The 20,354-nt window shown below is 35.5% G+C and overlaps 1 protein-coding gene across 1 annotated transcript in view; it reads right to left on the bottom strand.

The window, feature by feature from the left end:
• The window catches only part of PKD2L2 (polycystin 2 like 2, transient receptor potential cation channel), a 40,762-nt gene that overhangs the window by 6,020 nt on the left and 14,388 nt on the right, over window positions 1-20,354 (bottom strand). The window contains exons 6-12 of the mRNA XM_082379661.1: window positions 16,764-16,992; window positions 15,269-15,439; window positions 14,783-14,964; window positions 8,556-8,676; window positions 7,412-7,513; window positions 5,879-5,943; window positions 5,229-5,283 (exon numbers count right to left, since the gene is read on the bottom strand). Coding sequence (XP_082235787.1) covers window positions 5,229-5,283; window positions 5,879-5,943; window positions 7,412-7,513; window positions 8,556-8,676; window positions 14,783-14,964; window positions 15,269-15,439; window positions 16,764-16,992 — 925 coding nt within the window. The remainder of the gene's footprint in view (window positions 1-5,228; window positions 5,284-5,878; window positions 5,944-7,411; window positions 7,514-8,555; window positions 8,677-14,782; window positions 14,965-15,268; window positions 15,440-16,763; window positions 16,993-20,354) is intronic.

Genomic DNA, 20,354 nt, shown 5'->3' with positions numbered 1-20,354 from the left:
GACTTTGCTTCTCCCCTTTTGGGGAGAGAATAAGAGGGCCTCCATTTTCATAGAGGATAGTTCTGTCTTATTAGATGGAAGCTAGAAATAGTTATTGTCATTTTATGGAAGTATAGATGTGTACTAAATAGCCAAAGGGGGTGAATTCGGCTGACCGTTTAGCTAATATCTCTCAACTCAAAATTTGCCCTCCTAAACTCTTATGCTCTTTATGCTGGATCTCAGGCTTTGCAAACCTCATTCCCTAGACTGTCTTGCTACCAGATTTGTTAGGTTCTGCCTTACTGGACGATGGAGGGGAGGTTCTTCTTGTTTTCTTTCTATCAGCATTGCTTCTGCAGATGGTAGTTGGCTCCAGGCTTCAGTTGTCCAGCTTCTTTTGTCATACCCAGAACCAGCTTCATCATACTCCCTCAGAAGTATCAGGAGCAGCAGGGGTGGGATGGGGGTGACCTCAGAGGTCTGAGCAACAGCTTCAGGCCCCTTAAGTATCTTAGGTTCCAATAAACCCACCTTTTGTAACCTTAGCCCTGGGAGTGGTAGCATCCTCCTACAGTTATTACTTATGAGTTGCTTCAGTGTTTTTATTTTTTCTGTCTTCCAATACCTGTGTAACCAATTCCCTGTAATAAATTTTCTCTGTTTGAAATATATAGTATGGTTTCCATTTTCCTGACTAGGTCCTCATACACGTAATAAGTACGTCATTTGGTCAGGTTTATTTTTGTCTTTAAGGAATGTTTAAAATTTTTCCATATCTTGGTTTTAAACATTTTAAAATTAGTCCCTGGGCATTTTCTATTTTGTTGCTATTGTAGTTTCTTCTATTATAATTTTTAATGAGCTGGTTGATGTTTGCATATATGACATGACTATGTAAATTATTTTTTCCTACTACTTAATCTCTTTTTGTCATAATTTTTCAGTTCATTGTATACCTGAGAAAGAGAATCACATCTCAAACAGAGGGAGTTTTTACCTCTTCCTTTTCAACGTTTGTACTTCTTATGTATTTCTCTTGCTTAACTCTTTTGTCTGATCCCTCCAATACATCCTTGTCTTGTCCTTGACATGTCCAATGTTTCCCTATTAGGTAAGGTGCTAGCTTTGGGGTGAGATAAATTTGTTTTTATCATGTCAAGGAAGAGTCCATTGATTCCTATTTTGTTTTCCCCCTCAAAGTTGGATGTTGAATCTTATCAAATACCCAGCATCTATGGAAAATAATAATTTTCCTTTTTTTGATCTATAAATAGAATGGATTATGGTAATTAGTTGATTATACAGTTTTGAATCATCTTCCCATTCTTTGAATAAACCCTATCTGAATCATGGTATTGTGTTCTGTTGGATTCTGTTTGCTAATATTTTATTTAGGATTTTTGCTTCAAGATTTATAAGTGATTGTTTTTTAAAATTAATTAATTTATTTATTTTTGGCTGCATTGGGTCTTCATTGCTGCGCGTGGGCTTTCTCTAGTTGCAGCGAGCGGGGACTACTCTTTGTTGTGGTGCGCGGGCTTCTCATTGCGGTGGCTTCTCTTGTTGCGGAGCACATGCTCTAGGCACGCTGGCTTCAGTAGTTGTGGCGCACGGGCTTAGTTGCTCCGCAGCATGTGGGATCTTCCCAGACCAGGGATTGAACCCGTGTCCCTTGCATTGGCAGGCGGATTCTTAGCCACTGCGCCACCAGGAAAGTCCCTATAAGTGATATTTTCTTTTTCTGTTTTTGTTTTTTGTTTTTTTTGAGGAGGATACAATCTTTACTAGGTTTTAGCATCACTATATAGTGATTCTAAAATTATTTTATAAAAATAATTTGGAAGTTTTCAATTTTCTCTTTGCTCTGGAACAGCTCAAATAGCTTGAAATTATTTATTCCTTAAAAATCTGGTAAAATTTCCATATGAAACCATCTGGGCCTGATTTATTTCAGAGGTAGCTCTTTGATGACTTTATTTCTTCTACAGAATGGATTTGTTTAAGCTTTTAAAAATCTCTTTTGGGCTCAGTTTTGATAAATTTTATTTTCAATTTATTGAGGTTTTTTTTATGGCCCAATATATCTATTTTCATGAAGGGGTTTTGAAAAACAGGTGTGTCTTCTGGGAGTACAGAGTTTAATACATAATTGTCAGATCACTTTATTCATTATGTATATATTTTTAATCCTTTCATTTTTCTTGATCTGTTCTTTACTTTTAGTGTATTCTTGTATGTTTTTCCTTTTATAAGTCTAGTAGTCTTTACTTTATGGAAGTTTATGCCATATTATTTGTTGCATAGATAATCATAACTATTAAAATTGATCTTAGCCTTATAAAGTGCCCTTCATCTCATTTAGAACTTTTTTCTAGAATTCTACCTTGACTTATATTGTGTCCTCTGATAACTTTTCCTTGCCTTTTATACCTTGGCTCATGCTTTTATACTTAACTTTTCTAAATCACTTTGTTTTAGGTATATATTTTAGGCTATATCATAGAATTGGGTGTTGCTCTATGATTCAATCTGAAAGTATTTTCTTTTTCTTTTTAAGTAAATTAAGCTTATTTGTCTTTACTGATATGTCAGATATATCTGGTCACAGTTATATTGTTTTAAGGTATATTTACAGTCTTTTACCATGTGGCATATTTTCAGTTTTCTTTTTTGATTTGGTACTGCTTCCCTTTAGGAATGTATGTATTTTTGTTTTAGTGGTCTGTTTTTATTCATGTATCTTTTTATACATCCTCTGTCATCTCTTTCTTGTTTTGGTTCCCTCAACAAGAACCAAACAAGTTCAACAAAAAAATTAGGTTATAATTTCTTCCTCCTCATTTCTTTTCCCTCTAATACCCAAGTATATTTAATCATATTACTGTATTTTGTTGTATCTGCGAGATGGAGTCTGTCGTAAGACCATTACACCATTATTTTATGTACCACTTAGGAAAAAAAATGCCACCAGTTAAAATATGGCACATTGTCAAATATAAGGCACATCTTGATTTCAGAGATATTAAAATGTGGAAAAATGTGTTTTAAAATTAATAAAACAATATCTTTTTAATTTACTACTGTACTCTTAAATATGCTAAAGTTTCTTCTTTTTGGCTATTAACTCTAAATGATAATTCTTCAACTTTTTAGCTATTACATATGAAACAATCAGTCAGCTTTTTCTACTTTATACCTTCTCTCTTCTTTTTTCTAAAATTTCTCAGTCATCTCTTGTTTGGCTGAAGATGATCCTCACATAGAATCCTCAGGAATACAGTGGTATTCCCCAAGTTCTTACATATTCAAAACTGTTAGAGCCTTTATACTTGAAACACAGCTTTGCTGCATATAAAAAAGCCTTGGCTTACATTTTCTTTCCTTGCTATATTGTATATTGTGTTGTTCTGTTGATTTATGGTGTTGAATGGTGTTATGCTAACCTAATTCTCTTTTCCTTGTAAGTAAATCCAAATTTTGCTTGGATAAGTCTCATGTTCATTTTAGGTAATTTTTCCCAGGTACATAGTATGTCTTTCAATATACATTGTCTTTTATTTCAGAAATGGTTTATTGAATTATAGTTTTGTTTTTTAAAAGAATCTCAAACTTACAGAAAAGTTATAAGAACAATACAAATAGTTTTTATCCTCTGAAGTATTTGAAGTTGCCAACATGAATGCCTTATTGTCCCTGAATACTTCAGTGTGTATTTCCTGCATACAAGGACATTCTCCTTTATAAGCACAGTATAATCATCAGAATCAGAAAATTAATATTGATAGATTATTACCATCTAAATCCTCAGTCCCCCATTCAAATTTACCAGTGTCCCAGTGATGCCCTTTATTGTAAAAGGATCCAGTCCATGATTATGCATTGTATTTACCCATCTTTTAATCTCAGTCTCGTGTAGTTCCTCAGTTTTACCTTGACTTTCATGACCTTGAAACTTCTGAAGTCTATAGGCCAGTATTTCATAGAATGTCCCTCAGTTTCTTATTGTGTGATGGTTCGTTGCGTTATGCATCTTCGGCAGAAATTTTACAGAAGGGATCCTGTGTTCTCTTAGTGTCCTATCAGGTGGCATATAATTTCAACTTGTTCCAGTACTGATTAAGGTTCTGTTTTCCAGACTTTTTCACCGTAATGTTATTCCTTTTCTTTTTGTAATTAGTAAGTATTTCGTGGAGAGGTATGGAAATGTCCTATTCTTCCTCAGACTTTTATTCATGTATATGTTTAGATCAGTGTGGACTCATGGAATCCTATTTTATTCCGTGGGTTTAAATTAATATTCATTAAGTGCTTAAATAAGTGCTTAAGTGCTTAAAATCCCACACTTGGCCAGCGGGATCCCCACTCAAGCTGACTTCTGTGTCCTTTTAACAGATCTCCATCATTCTATATGGAGTACAGTATGAAGCACCTATACTTTCCAGTCCTGGAATTAACTGTATTTCCAAGGAGCCCTGGTTCCTTTTAGAGGAGAATGGTAATTGGAAACCAAGATCTGGACGCTCGTTGTGTCATTGCTACTAGGATGTCACTCTAGCCTTCTCAGTGGACAGAGTTAGAAGATACATTCGCGCGTGCGCGCACACACACACAAACAGTTGCAATTCTAATCCAACACCACAAGGTTCATTTTAACCTTCAGCCTTTCCATTTTTGCAATTCCGTTGTCTGATAATGAGAAACCTCACTCCATTATACATACTTGTTGGCTTATTCCAATCTCTTGACCCTGCTGTCCTCTTTCTCAATATATAGGGGGGTGGGAGGCATCCAGAAGTAGAACAATGTTCTGTTTTTTCACTTGGGTGGTAGTCGTATGTGGAGGTTTGCTTCATAATTATTTATTAAACACATATATGTTTAGTCATTTGTTGAATATATGTTACAGTTTTGAAATATAAGAAAAATCATTAAAGTGATTCATCACATTAATGATTACAAGAGAACAATTATATAATCATCTCAATAGAGTATACTCACTAAACCCTGTGTGCTAATCCCACAGTGAAGGTACAGCTGTAGGACGAGGGTATCTGGCTAAGAGCACCAATAAGAGAGAAGGAGCATCTGGAATCCAAACAATTTGTCCTAAATAAGAAAGGATCTAGATTCTGGGAGAAATTTGGAGGTGGCAACTACTGCTCTGAAAAAAGCAAATCATTCAGTTCTTAAATCAGAACTTTTTCTAATAAAGCTATCACTTCTTTACAAGAAGATTAAAATCTTACTTTTTCATCAAAGCCTTCTCTTCTGGCTTGTTCAGCCAAATCTCTGCTTTTCCTACTGAGAATATAAAATAAAAATCAGAGGTATATGACAGTAAAAAGGAAAATGACAGTATAAAATATAACCAGATCTGTATTAAGGATCTGAATTAATTTCTGTTCTTTCTGATAACACTAATTATTTGGAAAATGTGGTCATTAATAAGTTCTCTATATCATATCTCTAGCTATAAAAACATGTTTCTATTATGTCCCACTGCCAGATTTTGACACTAAAATTATGCAATAAATGTAAATACATTCTTAAATATTTTGTTTAAAATTTTTTTTTACTTTGATAGCTAAAAGCATGCACTTAATGTAGACTAAAATCATTTCCTACTTTTTCAGAGGGACTTTACTATCCTGTCCAGCTTTCTGTTAAACCTTTTTCTGAGTGGCATGGCATGCCTTATATTAATTTTAAATTAGCTTAGAGTTTCATGACACTCTCAGAAATTATGAGGTGCTACTGGATGTTTTGACAGTTTATTTAGAATCAGGACATTGAATGGTGGTTGTTTTGCAATCAATACCTTACTCTCACTGTAAGTTTCTAATATAATACAGAGCTTTAAAATGGTAAGTTAAAAATTGAAGAAAATTCATCTTACCTTTTCTTGTCTTCATCTGTTTCAGGTTTCTTTAGTTTGAGTTTTTCGAGAGCATTGTGGTAACTCTGAGCATAATTTAAAAGTTTAAAAGTTCATAAAAATAATATTCTGTATTGTTAATTTTTGATCAAGGTAAAAGAAATAGGGAATGCTTGACTTTAGGGACAGCTGCCCTAAAGAAATGTAGAGGCAAATACTATGATCATCTTCTTTCACCTTGTCACTACTTATGGTTTCTGCCTGCTGGTGAAAAAGCTGGAGGGCATCACACTTGAACTTGGAAAAAAAATCTTTAAAAAATATTATTAACATTTATTGCATTAATGATATTAACACTTGAATGCACATAACCAACATCATAATCAAGAGATAAAAGATGAAAAAACCCACAGTTAAGTTCATTGGGGGACATATTAATAGTTTACTTTTACAGATAAGTTCTTGGACAGAGTTCTTAAGCCCCACTAACCCCACAGCTTATAGGACCTCTTCTGTGTGAAATGCTATGGTTAGAGCTGTGGGTATACAGAGATGGGCAAGATGGTACACACATGACTCTGCTACAGTTCACGGTGAGGTCGGTATTGAGAGGACAAGGAAGATTGCTCTGACAGGGAGAACAGAATGTCAGCGAGAGAGCAGAGGGAATATTCCTGGGGAGTCAGGGAATGACATGAGCAGGGGCCCAGAGGAGACAATGAGAGCAAGCATGGTAAACAGCACTGTGCTCAAAACAGCTGGGGCATACAGTGCTGTAAATGGAGGCATAGAAGGTAAAACTTGTATAGTTAGTTCAATGATAGTGAATAAAGATAGGTTGAGACTGTGAGACTAGAGAAGGCCCTTGAATGTTTGAATAAAGAATTTGGACTTATTTTGACAAGCCCAGGGAAACTTTGAAGAATTTTGAGCAGAGAAGTGATATGATCAAAACTGGGCTGGCACAGGAAGGAGGCTAGAACAGTTAAGAAGATGTTACTATACAGAAGTCCTGGTGAAAAGTACTGAGTACCTAATGTAGTGGTGGCAGTTAGAATTCAAAGTGTCCTTGAGTTGCACAAATGTGAGCAAAAACTACAGAGGTGAACTTTACACACAAGCCTTGGCAACAGACCATATAAGGGACAAAGAAAAAGTTCAAGGGTTTTGAGCCAGGGGTGGCTGAGGAGAGTGTTGCCACTACAGAAAGTGAGGAAGGTAAGGCAAGTGGAGTTCGGAGTTCAGGTTGTGTATAGGAATTTACCAGCATCTAAATTGAAAACTTTTGGAGGGAAGAGAGTCAGTGCTTTGCATTTAGTGCTCAGTAGCTTTTTGATACATTGAACTCTGAAATAATTTTGGTCACATTTTTGAAGCCGGAGAACATTTCTCCTGGTACTGAAATAATACAAGTATAAGTAACCGTGGACCAAAACAAAAAACCCCAAATGCCCTCCCTGCACTACCACTTGGGGTTTAGGTGTTATTCAAACCACAAGAGTATAAACTGAACAAGATTGGTCTTAGAATTCTGATTAGAAGAATTTGACATACCTTTTTAATCATTTTACCAAGTTCAAAATCTGGCCTTCTGCCTATTGAATAGTCAGCTTTCACTTCAGAATAGGTATCATTAATTATTGCCAAGAACATGTTCTGGGGAGAAATATTCAAATGAAGTATTTCAATAAAAATTTAGTTTAAATGTTGTTAATGACTTTGACAAGTGCTGGGATTTGTAAAATTAGATTTAAATTTTAAAAGTAACTCATGTGCTCAATAAGAGATATGGCTATGCAGACTATATATAATATAGTAGAATGGGAAATGTGTAGTGTGTGGATAAGGGCAAGTATGTTTATGGTAAATGGGAAAAGCAGAATGTAAAATAGTGCATATACGTTGGTTAATAATATATATATATAAATTTATTAATGTTACATATCAGAAGAAAACTTAGAATAATACATGTTCATAAGGGTGTTTCTTTTTTTTCTTTAAAATTCTATAGAGCTGTTTAAATGCACAATTTTACTAGGGCTTTTACAACTATTAATGTCCAGATAACACAAACAGAACTGTGGAGAGGGTATTTTTACTCCCAGCCCACCTCTCCACCTTTCACTGTGGCTCAGATCTGTCACTGTGAGGACTGTTGCCCACCATCAGGGGATAACTGCTGTGTGTGACAAAAAAATGTTTTCATGGAGGACAGTAGCAGTGCCTTGAGTAGAAAGGCAAGGTTCCCTGATTAGGAAGGCCAAATAGATTTGTCCTGAGCACATGTGAGAGACCCATCCTGGGGACTCCTAAAAATTACAAGGGTGTGAGCTTTCAGCCATAAGGGCCAAAAGCTGTCGCAATATGGGCAGAATATGAATGGCCTAATTCATACCTACTGGTATGAAATGTCCCAGGCTGGAGAGACCTGGAACTTTCAAGTTATATGTGTAAAAGATTTAGTACACTCTTGGCACACAGTAACCACCCAGATGGTAACTTTTATGATCACATTCTCCATTGGACAGCTTGAAAACATTTAGACCCCATGGATTACTAGGAATCTACACCATTCTTAATAAATGTAAAGTGTTCTGACAGCTAAGCAGTGATACTATAATTTCTTCTAAATTAGTAATTATATTTTTTATTCTGAAAAATGGAAGCAAAAAAGGGGAACATATATGGTCATTCTTACCAGCAGGACAAAGAACACGAAAAAGATGAAAGTGATGAAGTAAATGGGTCCCAAGATACGACTGGCTTGCTGAATACCAGCAAAATTAAAATCTCCAAGAACAATACGAAATTGTGCAAATCTTTTATGGGAAAAAAGAAAAACATTAGAAAATACTATATCTCTTCATACATACATGACAACAGATGGGGGTTACTAACGTGCCTAGGAAAGTACCTAGCTGCATATGGCATATGTTCTCTGGCTTTAGTTTTGTTAGCACAGAGTTCTATAAAACTGGATGTAGAATATTCCCCTAAAGAAAGGCAAGACTTAATAGCTGAACAGATAGTTCAGGAAATGATGGGCTTCAATTTATTCAACCAATGTGAACCCAATGTTCACCTCCAAGATTTGAACCTTGAGATGCCTGCTTACCAGCTTGTCTTGACAGTGGCCTCCTTAGCCATTCCTGTGCCCTTATAAAACTTAGAATACTTTGACCTTTTCCAATAAATGATTTTCAACTTGTACATAGACCCAAGAGCCCTACAATTTCTAATATCAATGGTATGCTTAATTTTTGCATCTCTTTTACTGAAGTAAGGATGGCAACAATTTGTCACTTGCTAAGTCTCAAACAAGTGCTGGTAGTGATCCTCAAATGTGATCCCCAAGGTTTATTTTATTTTCTCCAATAAGTATAAAAGCTTGGCTTTGAAGTGAAATAGCATTGAAAATACTATAAATCTTCATTTTATTAACTTTAAAGATGGAATAATTAAGAAATTAAGGCTTTGAATGAGCATAGTAGTAGCAGAGGTAGAATTAGGATTTCATAACCTGAAGTCTTATTTTGTTTTCTCATCATTAATTTGCAATGGTATTGCCATACACACCATAGATATGTTATAAATTATATATATAATATATATATATATGATATATATATATGAGTTCTTTATTTTAAGGGGAGACCTGGGAAGGAGTTTTTAATAGTATGTAGACACTTTGCATGATTGGTCAGTCAAAGGGCGGAATGTTTCTTGTTCCTTGTTGCTTTTGCCAATCACATGAAGGGAGCATAGGACTATGTACAATGAAGGAAGAAAATGTATTCAAAGAAATTAGCTATTTGGAGTCCTAGGACTCAGAGTTTTCTGGAATTTCATCCTCAGTACCTGAGACCTGACTAAATCATACATACAGTATTTATCCAGCTTCTAATACTGGATTCTAATGCTCTTCTACACAAGATAGAAGGAGAAATGCTGAATTAGGAGACCAAGGTTTCTCAGCAAATCAAAAAAATTTTTTTTTCCTCTCTGGCATAGGAGAATATGAGGTTCTGTTTTAGTGTTTTTAACTTAATTTTTTTTATCCTTAAGTTGTGTTTATGTAAGATAAGTTAAAGTCAGCATTTCTCCTTTCCAGAAAGTGTCCACATACCTCTGCTCTGTAAATAGTGTGAATAACAAAAACCTAAGCAATTACTGAGTGGTCATAATCACATAGGAACTGGAGACTTACAAATGCAATGTAATTGTCACTTTTCTCCTCTTAATTAAGCAAATTAAGCCAATTGGTGCTTAGTTTATCCCTTTCCCCTCCCCCTCCCCAAGCTAAAAGGAACACCATGACTCTTCAGGATACAGGTTATATTGAATGAAAACACTGTTTTTTAACTTCTTGATACCCCTGTTAACTTTCTACAGTTCTCTCTTGTTGAATTAAAATAGCTTATAGACTGTTTCATAATAATGTACCATTTATGGTTAATCTGACTTCCCAGTCTCTCACTTGCAGGCATGACTGGGTGGTAGGTATTCCTAAGCCTTCTCCAAATATTGCCTCTATTCCACTGTCTGTCGTCTTCTGTAATTCAGGTTAAACATATATTAGGCCTTCTCATTCTACCCTTTATGTCATTTTCTGAACATTTTGCCTCTCTATGCCACTTTTAAATTTTTTCTCACCTATTTTTCATTTTACTCATTCTCTCTTCATCTATGTCTCATTTGCTATCAAACCTGTCAACTGAGCTTTTAATCTCAGTTGCTTTAATTTTCAGTTCTAGAATTCTATTTGATACTTTTTCAAATATGTCACTTTTTACACTATCCTGTTCTCTAAAGATACTTTCTGACTTGTGTTTTATTTCTCTAAATATAGTAAGTATTTATTGATTATTCCAATATTTGAAGTCTTTGAGTCTGTTTCTGTTGTCTGTTGTATCTGCTGGTTTTTGCTTATGAATTTTTCCTCCTTATGTACCAAGTTATCTTTGACCATGAGCAGTAAATTATACTTGAAGGGCTTAGGATGAAATATCTTTCTCCAGAGAGGTATTTTTGTGTGTGTGTCTGCAGGTGCATATGGGCATTCCAGCCTGGGACCATCTTAATCCAAATTCAAGACATGAGGTTCCCTGGATACCTAGGTGATTAAACCCAGACTTCAAGTCAAGTCACTCTGAGGGATTTACTTTTAACTTGAGGCTGTAGCACTTCAGGCTCCCTGCTTTATGTGTGGAGAGGTTATCAGACACTCCTCCTCTCCCCCAACCCCACTCCCCAGCACACACACACAGGCCTTGGGTTTGTCTTCTGTCTCCTCCTTGAGAGGTAACTAGAAACACAATTTCTCAACTATTTCTTCTGGATCAACAAAAATGCCTTCATGGTGGAGGTTTTGGGGAAGATGGAGTAAGAAGCACTAGGAATCTGTCTCACCACCTAGACAACAATCACAGTGGCACAATCTCTCTGATGAAACTGTTTTGAAACTCTGGAGTCTGTTGAAGGCTTACAACTTCCAGGAAAGGATTGGGCAATTTGGGTCAATTTAAACTTTTAGTTTGGCAGCAGCTACCCATCTCCTACCCCCCAGCCCATGGCAGGTAGCCCTGCATGTATTTCTAGAGCAGCTTGCACACAGCTTGTGGGAGCCAGGGTGGACAAGAAGGACCGTGTTGTCCAAACATTAGAGTCTGTGTTCTGATTGCTGATTGCTGCTTCTGATCACAGAGGCAGGCATCTCCCTGCATTGTTGCAAGCCCCTCCCTCTCTGGCTGAAGCAGTGTCCTTGGGATTGAGAGGCCCAATGCCCTTCCCTCCTTCTTCATTTTTCTCTTTTTCCCCTTTGGGAGCCAGATATTAAAGACTAGGACATTCATGGGGCTTCCCTGGTGGCATAGTGGTTAAGAATCTGCCTGCCAATGCAGGGGACATGGGTTTGTGCCCTGGTCCAGGAAGATCCCACATGCCGTGGAGCAACTTAGCCCATGTGCCACAACTACTGAGCCTGCACTCTAGAGCCTGCGAGCTACAACTACTGGAGCCCACATGCCTAGAGCCTGTGCTCCACAACAAGAGAAGCCACCACAATGAGAAGCCTATGCACCACAAGGAAGAGTAGCCCCCGCTCACCGCAACTAGAGAAAGCCCACGTGCAGCAACAAAGAACCAACACAGCCAAAAAAAAAAAAAAAAAAAGACTAGGACATTAAAAAAAAAAACTGCATATATGGAGGAAATTAGACAGTCACCATGAATGCCCAAGGAATGGCACAGGCTCAGAAAAGACCTGAGAAGACCTTAAGTTTACACCTCAGGCTGATCCTCAAAGAACTAAAAGAAGACATGGAGTAAGTCAAGAAAACTATGTATGAACAAAATGGAAATATCAATAAAAAGATAGAAAACCTAAAAAGAAACCAAAAAAATTCTAGAGCTGCAAAGTACAATAACTGAAATGAAAATTCTTTAGAGAGATTCAAAGGTAGATTTGAATAGGCAGAAGAAAAAAAATCAGTGAACTTGAAGATAGGGCAATTGAAATTATTTAGTCTGAGGAACAGAAAGAAAAAAGTTTAAAGAAAAGTGAACAGAGCCTAAGGGACCTGTGGGATACCATCAAGTGAACCAACATATGCATAACCACATGAAAAGATGCTCAAGATTGCTAATCAGTAGGGAAATGCAAATCAAAAACACAATGAGATATCACCTAACATCCATTAGGATGGCTACTATCAAAAAAAAAAAAAAAACAAAAAACAGAAAATAACAATTTTTGACACGGACGTGGAGAAATTGAAACACGCACCATTAGTGGAAAGGTAAAATGGAATAGCCATTGTGGAAAACAGTATAGCAGTTCCTCAAAAATTCAAAATACAATTACCATATGATCCAGCAATTCTACTTCTGGGTATATACCCAAAAGAATTCAAAGTAGGATCTCAAAGAGATATTTGTACACCATGTTCTCATAGCATTATTCATAATAGCTAAAACGTGGAAGCAACCCAAGTGTCATTAACAGATTAATGGATAAACAAAATGTGGTATATACATACAATGGAATATTATTCAGCTTCGAAAAGGAAATTCTGACATATCCTACAACATTGTTGAATCTTGAAGACATTATGCTAAGTGGAATAAATCAGTCACAAAAGGACAAATACTGTATGATTCCACCAGGTACCTTGAGTAATCAAAATCAGAGAGACAAAAAGTAGAATGACGGTTGCCAGGGGCAGGGGTAGGGAGGGAAATGGAGAGTTCCTGTTTAATGAGTATAGAGTTTCAGTTTTGCAAGATAAAAAGATTTCTGGAGATGAATGATGGTGATGATTGAACAATATGAATGTACTTCACTCTACAGTTAGAAATGGTTAAAAAAAAAAGACATGGTTAAGATGGTAAATTTTATGTTATGTTATAACACAATTTAAAATCTTTATCAGTTTAAAAAAAAAAGCCTTCAGGGCAGAAGTAGCTTTGGATGCTGGGTTTACTTTTCTGGGTTCTTGCTTTCCGATTTTGGCCACTCACTTTTTTGTTAGTTCTTAAATGTTTCCTATATTTCATCCAGCTTTTTAAATTGTGAAGAGGTTGATTTGAATAACCTAGCACATCATTACCAAAAGCAGAAGTCCCCTCATTAATCCATTTCAAAATTTTCTATCTGTTTACTTTGTGCCTTATACTTTCTTTCCTCCCATTATCCAAGGTAAGACAAATTTCCAAGGTTCTGTAAATTACTACATTTATATTTAATGTCCAATACTACTTAGTTTTATTATTAACACTTGAATTAAGATCCTAGGAAAGGACCAAGAAGTTGTTGGAACTGCAAACATTATTCACTCTGGATAAACTAATTAGAGTTCTCAAATTATAGGTCATTTGAAGTTGGAAAGGACATTTGGGAGTGATTTAGTCCAGCCCCTTTATTTACAGATAAAGAAATTAAGGTCTAGAAAAGTTAAATAGCTAGTGGCAGAATTGGAAAGTAGAATTATATCCTCTTGGTTGCTAGTCCCCTCTTTCCACTACTAATTTAGTAAAGGGTTATTTCAGAAAAATATTATTAAATTTCATGCAATTGGTACTTAGATAATACAATATTTACATGTGGATGATGAAAAGAGGGCAACCTAAGAAATTTTTCAGACCAGAATTTACCCCAAATTGAGTAAAAGAGCCATGGACAAGTTTGAGGAATTCTTAACTAAAGGGAAAGTTATTGCAGTTTTTCTCAGAGCCATATGTCACCATGCACTACGAATTTCCAAGAGTGATGCAAAATGAAGCCATTTCCCCCAGACAGTCTTGGTCTAGATTGCACAGAACACATTTTGAGAACTGATATTTTAGACTATCATAATTTTTTTACACAGACAGAACTTGTTTTACCTACTCAAAAATGAAAGTAAATTTATTAAAATATTCACTTTTAAAGACAATTAATATTTTTCTAGGGATTCTACCTAATCAGTTCTATAAGTTAGTTATCTGTTGATTGTTTTATGTGTATAAAGCTATTTTTAAAATTCAGCTTTGCCAGATCAGCAAAGGATAATCAGGTCAATATCAATAAAAGGATTATAAAGATAGAGCCCTCTAAAGCAAACACTTAAGATTTCTTTTGCCCAGAGAATAAATACTACAGAGACATGGAGTCAATTTCTTTTATCTTAGGTAAAATTTTCACTTCTATTGAAAAGTAAAAAAATATTTTTCTAGCTTGACCTGGTAACACTTGAAAAGTGGATAACACCATCCATTTGGATCTTTCAATGCCTAACTGTACTTTGAGTGTGACAGATATTTAGCCATCAGTGAAAATATCAAACCATTTTTTAATTTATGAAAGCTTATGTCACTATTTATAGGCCTTTTCATGATTTTTTTTGTTATAAACTGTAAAATATAATTACATTTATGCTAAGAGCTTACATGGAATTTTGAAAAGTGGAAAAGTCGTCAACTTGTGATCCAAAAACAAGAAATCCTAACTGAGCGTAAGCAAAGAATATTATAAAAAACATGATGGCAAATCCTACTATGTCTTTGATACAGCGGGACAAGGTTGATGACAGCTGAGACATTGTCTTATTAAAGCTTATGAATTTGAATATCTGAAAAAGAACAAAGTTAATTGAAATAGGAGAATATTAAAGATTATAATGACTTAGAGTAAATTAATTTCAGAAGAAATCTGCTTGAAATTAAAAGAGATACTTCATGACAGTCGGGGTGTTTGAGGATTCGCTGGCAATCATTACAAATCCAAACTACTTTAAAAATTACTGTATAAAAAAAATTACTGTATAGTTAAGAATATCCTTTTGTTTTTTCATAACTTTGTAGTTTAAGTTCCCATTTTATTATCTAATATAATAAAATATATCTTATCTGTTATATCTGATAAAATATAAATACCTTTATCCATGCAAAGAAGATGGTTATGGCAATTATATTGTTGTAATAAATGTGCCAGTATGCAAGAAAATAGAAGTCTGAATATTTTTCAGTACTTTTTAACAGTTGTCCAAGCAAGAGAAAAATTTGTATATTACAGTATGTGTTGAAGAAAACGGCCACAAAACACAACTAAATGGGAAAATAAGAAGGGTTAAATTAGAGATTACCTCTAAATCTCCTGCAGCCTATGAATAAACACATGAAAAAGTTCATCAAAAGTTCAACAAAAAGGTAGGGAGAGATAAGACAGGCTTTTACATAAATGAAAGTAAGCCTCAATTTATAGAAGTTTAAGGTAGCATAATTATCATAAAAGTAGCAAAATACTGACTGCATGGCTATCCTAATCTATATGACTTTTTGTTTCTTTGAGTCATAAAACACAAATGAATAAAATGATTATATAATTCTGACTAGACTGTAAGAGTTTCTGCTCCATATAACTACATGATACCTAAGAGTTTAATATTTTTCACTATGTAACACTACAAGAAAAAATTTTTTACAGCTCCAAAAAAAAATAAACCCCTTTAGAGCTTTTTAACAGCTCTTTTAGAAGAGAATTTTAGAACAGATTATCTTAGATATCAGAGTTTTCTGTCATGAAAATTTTCCTTTGATTTCTCTTCCCTAAAATACTCAGTTAAACATTTAATGCTATGCCCTATGTTAAGCATTATTGTGGTTACCGGAGAGGTAGATGGCACACTTTCTGAGAAACTTTCAATTTGGTTTTGAGAAACTAATATATATATATACTGGATTGGCTATAACTAAGGGCCAATAAGAGTGAAAGATCAGGTTGTATAAGCCAGAATATTTGTTCATTGTTCCTAAAACCAAGCTCTTACGATTTGTTCTGCCCTACCCACACCTCTATGTTTATTTCAGTATTTTCCAGTGATAAGAACTGGCAGTCTTTGGAGTTTCTTCAAGGATCATTTCCCCAATCCTGGTGGCATCCTCTGCGACTACAAGCTACGCTCTGGCTGCTCAAACCTTATCCCCCCTTCAGTATTCTGCCTAGGCTTGTCTTTTGCCTATTCTTTAAAAATTCAGTGTAAAGAGGAAAGCAGATTTAGGCAACATACAAGAGTACATTTTAAAGGACCTTGCCCTAAAGAATCATTATTTTCAACACGAGGCCCTGAGAGGAATACATTTTTTTGAGTGGGAGTAGGGAGACCTACTGTGCCCACTAAATCATAATACGTATGGAATCACTTATTCCTCTAGGTTTATGCTAGTCCTGCCAAGGACCAAATCAGAGAGAAGAAAAAAGATTTCTCCCTTTTGGAGGCACAACATTAGTATGTACTATGACAGTTCATTTTATGATTGATACTTACAGCTTTTAAAATAAGTCCCGGATGAGGGAGGTGCTTTTTACACCTCTCTCATTGGTGGGTTCAGATGTGATTCCCTTCAACCATATCTGTGAATATACACTTACCACCAAAAGTAGTAATTCTAGCCAGTTCCAACTACTTTTGAAATAGGCAGATTTAAATTCTTTTATTTTTTGGACTTCTTGTGTTGTGAAGACAATAAGAAAAATACAAAATGTGACTTCACAGGAAGCAATAAAATAATCATAGTAGCTAACATATCTAAGGAGCTTCACAGAGTAAAACTGCCATGAAGTAAGTATTCCTCCAGTTGCAGGGAATTCTGCCACCAATCTGTAAAATGAGGTTTGTGAAAGTCACTGCATTTCAAGGATTTATATTTCAGTACCTAACGCGATTGAAATTTCTAGTCAGTGATGTTGTGTACTTTAATCAGTTATTTTGTACAAAATATGTTTTCTCAGGGTTATGGGCTCAATTCATTACTTTTTTTTTTTAACGTCTTTATTGGAGTGTAATTGCTTTACAATGTTGTGTTAGTTTCTGCTGTATAAAAAAGTGAATCAGCTATACATATACATATATCCCCAATTCCCCTCCCTCTGGTGTCTCCCTCCCACCCTCCCTATCCCACCCCTCTAGGTGGTCACAAAGCACCGGGTTGAACTCCCTGTGCGATGCAGCTGCTTCCCACTAGTGATCTATTTGACATTTGGTAGTGTACATATGTCCATGCCACTCTCTCACTTCGTCCCAGCTTACCCTTCCCCCTCCCCATGTCCTCAAGTCCATTCTCTACGTCTGCGTCCTTATTCCTGTCCTGCCCCTAGGTTCTTCAGAACAAGTTTTTTTTTTTTTTTAGATTCCATATATATGTGTCAGCATATGGTATTTGTTTTTCTCTTTCTGACTTACTTCACTCTGTATGACAGACTCTAGGTCCATCTACCTCAATTGAATTGAATAATTCAATTTCATTTCTTTTTATGGCTGAGTAATATTCCATTGTATATATGTGCCACATCTTCTTTATCCATTTGTCTGTCGATGGACAGTTAGGTTGCTTCCATGTCCTGGCTATTTTAAATAGAGCTGCAATGAACATTGTGGTACATGACTCTTTTTGAATTATGGTTTTCTCAGGGTATATGCCCAGTAGTGGAATTGCTGGGTCATATGGTAGTTCTATTTTTAGTTTTTTAAGGAATTTCCATACTGTTCTCCATAGTGGCTGTATCAATTTACATTCCCATCAACAGTGCAAGAGGGTTCCCCTTTCTCCACACCCTCTCCAGCATTTATTGTTTGTAGATTTTTGATGATGGCCATTCTGACTGGTATGAGGTGATACCTCATTGTAGTTTTGATTTGCATTTCTCTAATGATTAGTGATGTTGAGTATCCTTTCATGTGTTTGTTGGCAATCTGTGTATCTTCTTTGGAGAAATGTCTATTTAGGTCTTCTGCCCATTTTTGGATTGGGTTTTTGTTTTTATAATATCGAGCTGCATGAGCTGCTTGTAAATTTTGGAGATTAATCCTTTGTCAGTTGCTTCATTTGCAAATATTTTCTCCCATTCTGAGGGTTCTATTTTCGTCTTATGTTTTCCTTTGCTGTGCAAAAGGTTTTAAGTTTCATTAGGTCCCATTTATTTATTTTTGTTCTTATTTCCTTCTCTCTAAGAGGTGGGTCAAAAAGGATCATGCTGTGATTTATGTCATAGAGTGTTCTGCCTATGTTTTCCTCTAAGAGTTTTACAGTGTCTGGCCTTACATTTAGGTCTCAAATCCATTTTGAGTTTATTTTTGTGTATGGTGTTAGGGAGTGTTCTAATTTCATTCTTTTACATGTAGCTGTCCAGTTTTGCCAGCACCAATACTGAAGAGGCTGTCTTTTCTCCATTGTATATTCTTTGCTCCTTTATCAAAATAAGGTGACCATATGTGCGTGGGTTTATTTCTGGGCTTTCTATCCAGTTGCATTGATCTATATTTCTGTGCCAGTACCATACTGTCTTGATTACTGTAGCTTTGTAGTATAGTCTGAAGTCCAGGAGCCTGATTTCTCCAGCTCCGTTTTTCTTTCTCAAGATTGCTTTGGCTATTCGGGGTCTTTTGTGTTTCCATACAAATTGTGAAATTTTTTGTTCTAGTTCTGTGAAAATGCCATTGGTAGTTTGATAGGGATTGCATTGAGTCTGTAGATTACTTTGGGTAGTATAGTCATTTTCACAGTGTTGATTCTTCCAATCCAAGAACATGGTATATCTCTCCATCTATTTGTATCATCTTTAATTTCTTTCATCAGTGTCTTATAGTTTTCTGCCTACAGGTCTTTTGTCTCCTTAGGTAGGTTTATTCCTAGGTATTTTATTCTTTTTGTTGCAATGGTAAATGGGAGTGTTTCCTTAATTTGTCTTTCAGATTTTTCATCATTAGTGTATAGGAATGCAAGAGATTTCTGTGCATTAATTTTGTATCCTGCTACTTTGCGAAATTCGTTGATTAGCTCTAGTAGTTTTCTAGTAGCATCTTTAGGATTCTCTATGTGTAGTATCATGGCATCTGCAAACAGTGACAGCTTTATTTCTTCTTTTCTGTTTTGGATTCCTTTTATTTCTTTTTTTTCCCTCTGACTGCTACGGCTAAAACTTCCAAAACTATGTTGAATAATAGTGGTGACAGTGGACAACCTTGTCTTGTTCCTGATCTTAGAGGAAATGGTTTCAGTTTTTCACCATTGAGAACGATGTTGGCTGTGGGTTTGTCATATATGGCCTTTATTATGTTGAGGTAAGTTCCCTCTATGCCTACTTTCTGGACAGTTTTTATCATAAAGGGGTGTTGATTTTGTTGAAAGCTTTTTCTGCATCTATTGTGATGATCATATGGTTTTTCTCCTTCAATTTGTTAATATGGTTTATCACATTGATTGATTTGCATATATTGAAGAATCCTTGAATTCCTGGGATAAACCACACTTGATCATGGTGTACGATCCTTTAATGTGCTGTTGGATTCTGTTTGCTATTATTTTGTTGAGGATTTTTGCATCTATGTTCATCAGTGATATTGGCCTGTAGTTTTCTTTCTTTGTGACATCTTTGTCTGGTTTTGGTATTAGGGTGATAGTGGCCTCGTAGAATGAGTTTGGGAGTGCTCCTCTCTCTGCTGTATTTTGGAAGAGTGTGAGAAAGATAGGTGTTAGCTCTTCTCTAAGTGTTTGAGAGAATTCGCCTGTGAATCCATCTGGTCCTGGGCTTTTGTTTGTTGGAAGATTTTTAATCACAGTCTGAGTTTCAGGGCTTGTGATTGGTCTGTGTATATTTTCTATTTCTTCCTGGTTCAGTCTCGGAGGTTGTGCTTTTCTAAGAATTTGTCCTTTTCTTCCAGGTTGTCCATTTGATTGGCATATAGTTGCTGTAGTAATCTCTCATGAGCTTTTGTATTTCTGCAGTGTCAGTTGTTACTTCTCCTATTTCATTTCTAATTGTATTGATTTGAGGTCTCCCTTTTTTCTTGATGAGTCTGGCTAATGGTTTATCAATTTTGTTTATCTTCTCAAAGAACCAGCTTTTAGTTTTATTGATCTTTGCTATTGTTCCCTTCATTTCTTTTTCATTTATTTCTGATCTGATCTTTATGATTTCTTTCCTCTGCTAACTTTGGGGTTTTTTTTGTTCTTCTTTCTCTAA

This window comes from Balaenoptera borealis (assembly GCF_965194805.1).
Source record: "Balaenoptera borealis genome assembly, chromosome: 2".
In the NCBI taxonomy this organism is placed as follows: domain Eukaryota; kingdom Metazoa; phylum Chordata; class Mammalia; order Artiodactyla; family Balaenopteridae; genus Balaenoptera; species Balaenoptera borealis.
Note: the sequence above shows the minus strand (reverse complement) of the source record. Positions and strands in the feature narration are given on the sequence as shown.